We start from the raw sequence: 9,468 nt of genomic DNA on the forward strand, positions 1-9,468 counted from the left end.
AGTATAGACCTAGTCTGTTCATTATATACATCATGTATTGTTACACAGTATAGAGCAGTATAGACCTAGTCTGTTCATTATATACATCATGTATTGTTACACAGTATAGAGCAGTATAGATATCTCTGCTTATTGTGATATTATATGTTTGTTTGACTGATTTCCAAATGTTTTATTATGGTTTAATTTGACTGTGCAAGTCCGTTAAGAACAAATTCTTGTTTTACAATGACAGCCTACCCCAGCCAAACCCTACCCTGACCTGGGCCAATTGTGTGCCCCCTAATGGGACTCCTGTTCATGGCCGATTGTGATACAGCCCGGGATCGAACCAGGAACTAGAGATATATGCACCTATCAATATATGCTTCTGTTTGTACATTTCCATTTACCATTTAACTCTTTAATGAAATAAATGACAAATTAACCTTTTGTCTGAAATGCATCGTATTTTCCTAAACTGCGTTACCCACTCTGGTCAGCAGAAGGCGAATGACGTATTCCAGGCAATGTGTGACGTCTAATCTAATGGACGGGAAGTTTCTTCAACAACCCCACAACTGCGACCTCAGTAGCTTTGCTAGCCAACGTAGCGGAACATTTCAGCTCTTTGTACGTTTTTGGTTATTATTAGCCACTGTTTTAAACACACGTCTGTCGTATCTACTAGTTACTCCTTTTAATATCACATTTACGTTGGTGTTGGTCAGCTAGCTGTCTGGTTAAGGTAGCAATAGCTATAGGTTAGTCGCTAATGCTAACTAGCTAACATCCCCGACAATGACTTCAAAAAGCTACCACCCCTCTGCTGAAGAGGAGGACTGCTGGACGGAGAGAAACGCTCTCGTGAAAGAGGAAAGGGAAGAGGAGGCTGTCACTGTTAAACAAGAAGTAAAGGACGAGGCTGTTACAGTGAAAGACGTTTCAGTGAAAGAGGAGGAGGAAGTTAATAAACAAGAGGGTGCAGTTTTTACAGTGAAAGAGGAGACGACTGTCACGGTGAAAGAAGAGGAAGACGTTCTTGGAGTGAAGGAGGATGCGGAGATCACTGTCACATTGGAGGAGGAAGAAGAGCAGAATGGAGATCTGATTAACACCAGTGAGTAGTGTCTTTAAACAAAGGGGCACAAACTCTGCAGTTGTTGAACAGATGTCCCTGAATATCTCTTTCTGTTGAACCGATGTCCCTGAATATCTCTTTCTGTTGAACCAATGTTATTTTGAAGGGTCATTCTACTGAAGTTATGGGCGATTCCAGCGTTATGGACATTAAAGTTGTGATTTTGAGTGCAAATTTAATCTCACAGAATGCGCAGACAAAATATAAATTCAATGTTTGATGTGTTTGTCTGTAGTACCCCTTGGGCTGAGTGTATACCCAGGGGTGGCAGGGTAGCCTAGTGGTTAGAGCGTTGGACTAGTAGCCGGAAGGTTGCAAGTTCAAACCCCCGAGCTGACAAGGTACACATCTGTCGTTCTGCCCCTGAACAGGCAGTTAACCCACTGTTCCTAGGCCGTCATTGAAAATAAGAATTTGTTCTTAACTGACTTGCCTAGTTAAATAAAGGTAAAAAAATATATTTAAAAAATACCCAGGAATACCCAGGGTTACTAGTCCAACGCTCTAACCACTAGGCTACCTGCCGCCCACTGCCACCAGGGTTACTAGTCCAACGCTCTAACCACTAGGCTACCTGCCGCCCACTGCCACCAGGGTTACTAGTCCAACGCTCTAACCACTAGGCTACCTGCCGCCCACTGCAACCAGGGTTACTTGTCCAACGCTCTAACCACTAGGCTACCTGCCACCCACTTACACCTGGGTTACTGGTCCAACGCTCTAACCACTAGGCTACCTGCCACCCACTTATACCTGGGTTACTGGTCCAACGCTCTAACCACTAGGCTACCTGCCACCCACTTACACCTGGGTTACTAGTCCAACGCTCTAACCACTAGGCTACCTGCCACCCACTTACACCAGGGTTACTAGTCCAACGCTCTAACCACTAGGCTACCTGCCGCCCCCTGACACCTGGGTTACTAGTCCAACGCTCTAACCACTAGGCTACCTGCCACCCACTTACACCAGGGTTACTAGTCCAACGCTCTAACCACTAGGCTACCTGCCGCCCCCTGACACCAGGGTTACTAGTCCAACGCTCTTACCACTAGGCTACCCGCCGCCCCCTTACACCAGGGTTACTAGTCCAACGCTCTAACCACTAGGCTACCCGCCGCCCCCTTACACCAGGGTTACTAGTCCAACGCTCTAACCACTAGGCTACCCGCCGCCCTTTGACCTCATCAATGAGCTCTTTTCGCCCACAAAGGACTGCCGCTGACTGGATTCTGTTTTTGTTTGTCACACCATTCTATTGTAAACCCTAGATACGGTCATGCGTGAAAAACCCAGGAGGCTGTTTCTGAGACACTGCATCCGGCCCCGACGACCATACGACGCTCAAAGTCTCTTAGATCACTTGTTTTCCCATCCTAACGTTCAATCGAACAATAACTGAATTCATCGATGCCTGTCTGCCTGCTTTATATAGCAAGCCACGGCCACACTGTCTGTAGGAGCGATTTTTGTGAACACGGTGGTGTACCTAATAAACTGGCCAGTTTGGATATAATAAAACACCCATAAGTTAAATGTTTTTTTAATGTGATTTTTAGGCCATATAGCCGAGCCCTACCTATAATTATGCAAACCTAAGGTACTACGACTTAACATTCCAGATGTAAACAAATGTGTTATGATAGATTTTAATCAAGAAATATTTAAGATCTGAATGTCCGTCTGTCTGTAACGTCCACAACGAAGGGTGTAGCATCCACAGCGGAGGGTGTAGCGTCCACAGCGGAGGGTGTAGCGTCCACAGCGGAGGGTGTAGCGTCCACAGCGGAGGGTGTAGCGTCCACAGCGGAGGGTGTAGCGTCCACAGCGGAGGGTGTAGCGTCCACAGCGGAGGGTGTAGCGTCCACAGCGGAGGGTGTAGCGTCCACAGCGGAGGGTGTAGCGTCCACAGCGAGGGGTGTAGCGCCCACAGCGAGGGGTGTAGCGCCCACAGCGAGGGGTGTAGCGCCCACAGCGAGGGGTGTAGCGCCCACAGCGAGGGGTGTAGCGCCCACAGCGAGGGGTGTAGCGCCCACAGCGAGGGGTGTAGCGCCCACAGCGGAGGGGTGTAGGGCCCACAGCGGAGGGTGTAGCGCCCACGCCAACGTCATGACAGGTGTACCGTCCATAACGAAGGCTGTATCGTCCATAACCCTTGTTTTCCTCTCTGAATTAATAATGGAAATCACAATCTTAAAAAATGTATAGTTTTTGTGTTCAGCCAAGCCTTTCCTTCGATATGCCTATCCATGTTATAACTAACACTGGGGGACAGCTGTGAGTGGAGAAACAAGCTCCAAGAGCTCTTTCAAAAAGCCATGAAATATGATTGACTGAAAAGCCTTCTTTGAGACTTGCCCTCCTACTCTGTAAGGGCCAAAATGCATGTAATCTCTGATTTTAAACGTTTAAAATTAACCCTGAATTCCAATATATATATATATACCTTAAGGATAATTGTGAACGTGGCATTGTTTCAGTTAGGAAAATGTGGTGCCAGACAACGTGACAATTAGGTATATGTTTTCAAAATGCATACTGCCTTCAGCTCACATTGCAAGTCTGCCTACCGTTGACTATGCACTTAAATGGCGAATGGGAGGTGCGCTTCAATTACCAGTTGAGAAATACAAATTATAGATCTTTTTAATTATTATTATTATTATTATTAATTTTTTTACATGTGATTGCATTTAGAATTGTTCGCAGTGTCTGGGTTTATTAAAGCAGATGGTTCACTCCAGCAGCAACAAGCTGGTTAAAGAGCAGAAGCAGGCTCTCAGCAACAGCTCTGGTTCCGTTCATAGGCTCTGTATGCTCTCTGTCTGACAGGTGATATTCCGTTCATAGGCTCTGTATGCTCTCTGTCTGACAGGTGATATTCCGTTCATAGGCTCTGTATGCTCTCTGTCTGACAGGTGATATTCCGTCCATAGGCTCTCTGTCTGACAGGTGATATTCCGTTCATAGGCTCTGTATGCTCTCTGTCTGACAGGTGATATTCCGTCCATAGGCTCTCTGTCTGACAGGTGATATTCCGTTCATAGGCTCTGTATGCTCTCTGTCTGACAGGTGATACTCCGTTCATAGGCTCTCTGTCTGACAGGTGATATTCCGTCCATAGGCTCTGTATGCTCTGTCTGACAGGTGATATTCCGTCCATAGGCTCTCTGTCTGACAGGTGATACTCCGTTCATAGGCTCTGTATGCTCTCTGTCTGACAGGTGATATTCCGTCCATAGGCTCTGTATGCTCTCTGTCTGACAGGTGATATTCCGTCCATAGGCTCTGTATGCTCTCTGTCTGACAGGTGATATTCCGTTCATAGGCTCTGTATGCTCTCTGTCTGACAGGTGATATTCCGTTCATAGGCTCTGTATGCTCTCTGTCTGACAGGCTCTGTATGCTCTCTGTCTGACAGGCTCTGTATGCTCTCTGTCTGACAGGCTCTGTATGCTCTCTGTCTGACAGGCTCTGTATGCTCTCTGTCTGACAGGTGATATTCTGTTCATAGGCTCTGTATGCTCTCTGTCTGACAGGTGATATTCTGTTCATAGGCTCTGTATGCTCTCTGTCTGACAGGTGATATTCTGTTCATAGGCTCCGTATGCTCTCTGTCTGACAGGTGATATTCTGTTCATAGGCTCTGTATGCTCTCTGTCTGACAGGTGATATTCTGTTCATAGGCTCTGTATGCTCTCTGTCTGACAGGCTCTATATGCTCTCTGTCTGACAGGCTCTGTATGCTCTCTGTCTGACAGGCTCTGTATGCTCTCTGTCTGACAGGCTCTGTATGCTCTCTGTCTGACAGGTGATATTCTGTTCATAGGCTCTGTATGCTCTCTGTCTGACAGGTGATATTCTGTTCATAGGCTCTTTATGCTCTCTGTCTGACAGGTGATATTCTGTTCATAGGCTCTTTATGCTCTCTGTCTGACAGGTGATATTCTGTTCATAGGCTCTTTATGCTCTCTGTCTGACAGGTGATATTCTGTTCATAGGCTCTGTATGCTGTGCGCGTGTGATAAGATACTTGACGACTAAAGAAAATACACACATGCTGCAATTTCGTTCCGCTAAATTATGCAAATTTACCCATAGACTGACAGGTTGAATGCATTAATATTGACTGGTATTTCCATTAGCAAAATAATGCTTTTTATGAATTATGTTTAAAAAAAATATATTGCCTGGAGTCTGCGACTCTTTTGAGCAAAACAAGTATTGAGACGACGCGCACTTGTATCCCAACTGCCACTTGTCAATATTCCAGAATTCTAAACATTCTAAACCCATTCGTGACCATTTTGTGTCCGGCTGCCTGTTTTGTAAAATTGTTCGTAATGAAACACTGCCAGACAGTCTCTCACTCTGGTTGTAGATACAGTAAGAAAGTTGTAAATAACTAAATGTGTCTGAAGCCAGTGACTTGATAAGCTGATTTGTATCATGGCTGCTCAATGTGTCTACCTATTTTCTAGCTTCATTTACAAATAACATTGGAATTTAGCTAGCTAGCAAGGCACTGATAAACAGGGAATTTAGCTAGCTAGCAAGGCACTGATAAACAGGGAATTTAGCTAGCTAGCAAGGCACTGATAAACGGCGTGTAGCAGCTTGTGCTTTATTAACAGTAGTTTGACAGCTTGCTGGTGATGTTATAAACATGTTCTCAGAAATCGGTCCGTCGATACTTACTGTATGCACTGCACTGACTAGTTTTCCATGCACATTTTTTTAACATGAGAAATACTACACCAAACACCTTAGCTGGATGTAAAATTACGTGACGAAGACCTTAGCAAAAACGTACAAATGAATGACAGATTTCTTGATCTAGCTTAGATTCATTCTGACTAGCCTATTTTAAGGAAGTGGTAGTGGCTATCTTGTTGCTATGGTGAATTTGGAGCAACAGTAACTGCCAGGGTATGATTTTCAACATAACACTCCCACATTGAAACCACACCCCCAACCACATCCCCAAGAACCAAGTCACATGTTTCATAATGAGCACCAGAAAACACATGTGGAATTGCTGCGTTCAGTCCTCCTTTAAAGCTACAGAGAGTGTGGGGAGGGAGGGGCTTACTTTTCTAGATTACACTTTGTTTCCAGCTGTTGTACTGCTTGTCTTTGTCTTAGTGATTAACTTGGCCTCAGGTTATTGAGGGATCTGATATTCAACCTCACAGGAATACAGTTTTATCATGTGGCGGTTTCATTCAGGGCTGTAGTCATTTGTGCACACCGTAGCAAAATGTTTTGCAATGGAAAGCAGAAACAAGCATTTCTTATTGGACAAGTTCTGCTAGTCTTCCCTCCCCATTTCGGCCTGTTTGCTTGTGTTTAGTTTCTAGTGAATACAACCTTGATCTCTCTGTTAAAATAAACACTCTGTCTTTGCCAGGAGAGAGACCAGACTCAGAGGAACCAGAGACGTCTGAACCAGCAAGACGACACCACTGCTCCCAGTGTGGAAAAAGTTTTACCCAATTACGGACACTGAAGGTGCATGGAAGAATACACACTGGAGAGAGGCCCTATCAATGTTCCCAATGTGGAAAGAGTTTTGCCCTGTTAGAGAGCCTGAAAATACATAATAGAATACACACAGGAGAGAAGCCTTACCAATGCTCCCAGTGTGGAAAGAGATTTTCACAGTTAAGTTGCCTGAAATCACATGAGATAATACACACAGGAGATAAGCCTCACAAATGCCCTCAATGTGGTAATACTTTTAAGCGGTTAAGTAACCTGAAGGACCATAAAAGAGTACATACAGGGGAAAAGCCTTACCACTGTATCCATTGTGAAGAGCGTTTTAGCTGGTCAAGGCAACTGAAAGCGCATGAGAGAACGCACACCGGAGAGAAGCCCTACCAATGTTCCCAGTGTGGAAAGAGTTTTACCCAGCTAGGGAGCCTGAAAATACATAATAGAATACACACAGGAGAAAAGCCTTACCAATGCTCCCAGTGTGGAAAGAGATGTAAACGGTTAAGTTGCCTGAAATCACATGAGATAATACACACCGGAGATAAGCCTCACAAATGCCCTCTATGTGGTAGTACTTTTAAGCGGCTAAGTAACCTGAAGGAACATGAAAGAGTGCACACAGGGGAAAAGCCTTACCACTGTTTCCATTGTGAAAAGAGTTTCAGCACGTTAAGGCAACAAAAAGAGCATGAGAGAACACACACCGGAGAGAAGCCCTACCAATGCTCCCAGTGTGGAAGGCGTTTTAACCGCTTAAGTAACCTGAAGTCACATGAGTGGACACACAGGAGAGAAGCCACATCACTGATCTATGTGGAAATAGTTTAACCTCATCAGGCTTCCTGAAGATTCATGAGCAAAGCCTTTCCGCTGCTCCCAGTGTGGAATGACATTTACCTGGTTAAGGCAACTGAAATCACATGAAAGAATCCACACGAGAGAGAAATGTTATGAATGCTCTCAAGTGTAGAAAGATATTTACCCAGTTTAGGCACCTGAAAGACCGAGGTTACCCTCTCAGCGGAGAAGCCTTACCCATGCTCCCAGTGTGGAGAGCGATATTTCACACACAATTACAATTCATGACGTAACAGACACATTGCTCCCACACTTGTTCTCATCTTTTACTGAAAATTGGTGGTTTGTCATTTTGTTTATGCTCTTATTTCCATATGAAATCAAATTGGAGAATACCTACTAAAAATACATTAATATGTTGTTGTTTTTTTTAAATCCCAAAACATGAATTGAATATAGAGTGTGGCAGGTTTTATGTAGATTATGTACACATACACACTGTGATTAAATAGTCTCTTTTTTTTTAAACTCTGACTGTTTTTTGTGGGGTTTTTAAATCGAGTGTTATATGTTGTTAATCAAGTGCTATATTTTGTGAAGCCCACTGGCTCCAGGTCATCTACAAGACCCTGCTAGGTAAAGCTATATGTTGTGAAGCCCACTGGCTCCAAGTCAGCTACAAGACCCTGCTAGGTAAAGCTATATGTTGTTAAGGGTGATCTACTGTTTACATATGTGATGGATATGTATCTTAGAGAATGTGGCATTAAAGCCCCCATTCAGTCTTTGTGTTTATTTTTTAATAATCCATTTTCCTGAGAGACAATGAACTTTGGGACAGCTCAGGGCTTTGTTCCGTCTTCTGGGTTTCCAGATCATGTTTGTGGTTGGACAAGGGTGAGGGGGCATTGTAGTTCATGGTTTCTTGTTGTCTATGAACCTGGTTTAGGGTTTGGGTACAGGATATGAACCTGGTTTAGGGGTTGGGTACAGGATATGAACCTGGTTTAGGGGCAGGGTTGGATACAGGATATGAACCTGGTTTAGGGGAGGATTGGATACAGGATAGGAACCTGGGGTAGGGTTGGATACAGGATATGAACCTGGTTTAGGGGGCAGGGTTGGATACAGGATATAAACCTGGGGTAGGGTTGGATACAGGATATGAACCTGGTTTAGGGGTAGGATTGGGTACAGGATATGAACCTGGTTTAGGGGTTGGATACAGGATATGAACCTGGTTTAGGGGTAGGGTTGGATACAGGATATAAACCCGGTTTAGGGGTAGGAATGATTACAGGATATGAACCTGGTTTAGGAGCTGGGTACAGGATATGAACCTGGTTTAGGGTAGGGTTGGGTACAGGATATGAACCTGGTTTAGGGTAGGGTTGGATACAGGATTTGAACCTGGTTTAGGGGTTGGATACAGGATATGAACCTGGTTTAGGGGTAGGATTGGGTACAGGATATAAACCCGGTTTAGGGGTAGGAATGATTACAGTATATGAACCTGGTTTAGGAGCTGGGTACAGGATATGAACTCGGTTTAGCGTAAGGGTTTAGGGGTAGGTTTAAGTACATGATATGAAGCTGGTTGAGAGAATGCCAAGAGGGTGCAAATCTGTCATCAAACATTTCTAAAAACCTGTTTTCGCTTTGTCATTATGGGGTATTGTGATGTCATTATGGGGTATTGTGATGTCATTATGGGGTATTGTGTGTAGATTGATGAGGGGAAATAAATATTTGATCCATTTTAGAATACGGCTATAATGTAACAAAATGTGGAAAAAGTCAAGGAGTCTGAATACTTTCCGAATGCACTGAACATCTACATGATGTATTGTTACACCATGTAGGAGCAGTGGTGGCGCCGACAGAGATGGCCGCCTCGCTTTGCGTTCCTAGGAAACTCTGCAGTTTTTTGTTTTTTTACGTGTTATTTCTTACATTGGTACCCCAGGTCATCTTAGGTTTCATTACATACAGTCGAGAAGAACTACTGAATATAAGAGCAGCGTCAACTCACCATCAGTACGACCAAGAAT

General features: G+C 44.3%; 1 protein-coding gene across 1 annotated transcript; it reads left to right on the forward strand.

The window, feature by feature from the left end:
• The first annotated feature begins 494 nt into the window (after positions 1 to 494).
• On the forward strand, positions 495 to 8,202 carry LOC116359017 (zinc finger protein 501). Its single transcript, XM_031811648.1, has 2 exons — positions 495 to 1,099; positions 6,531 to 8,202. The coding sequence occupies exons 1-2, from the start codon at positions 781 to 783 to the stop codon at positions 7,445 to 7,447; spliced, it is 1,236 nt and encodes a 411-aa protein (XP_031667508.1). The 5' UTR covers positions 495 to 780; the 3' UTR covers positions 7,448 to 8,202.
• Positions 8,203 to 9,468: the final 1,266 nt, after the last annotated feature.

Source organism: Oncorhynchus kisutch, unplaced genomic scaffold, assembly GCF_002021735.2.
Source record: "Oncorhynchus kisutch isolate 150728-3 unplaced genomic scaffold, Okis_V2 Okis01b-Okis20b_hom, whole genome shotgun sequence".
Taxonomy (NCBI): domain Eukaryota; kingdom Metazoa; phylum Chordata; class Actinopteri; order Salmoniformes; family Salmonidae; genus Oncorhynchus; species Oncorhynchus kisutch.

Coding starts and splice junctions, on each gene's coding strand:
- LOC116359017 (XM_031811648.1), top strand. CDS start 781: ATGACTTCAAAAAGCTACCACCCCTCTGCTGAAGAGGAGGACTGCTGG. Junction 1,100..6,530: donor TGGAGATCTGATTAACACCA/GTGAGTAGTGTC, acceptor TGTCTTTGCCAG/GAGAGAGACCAGACTCAGAG.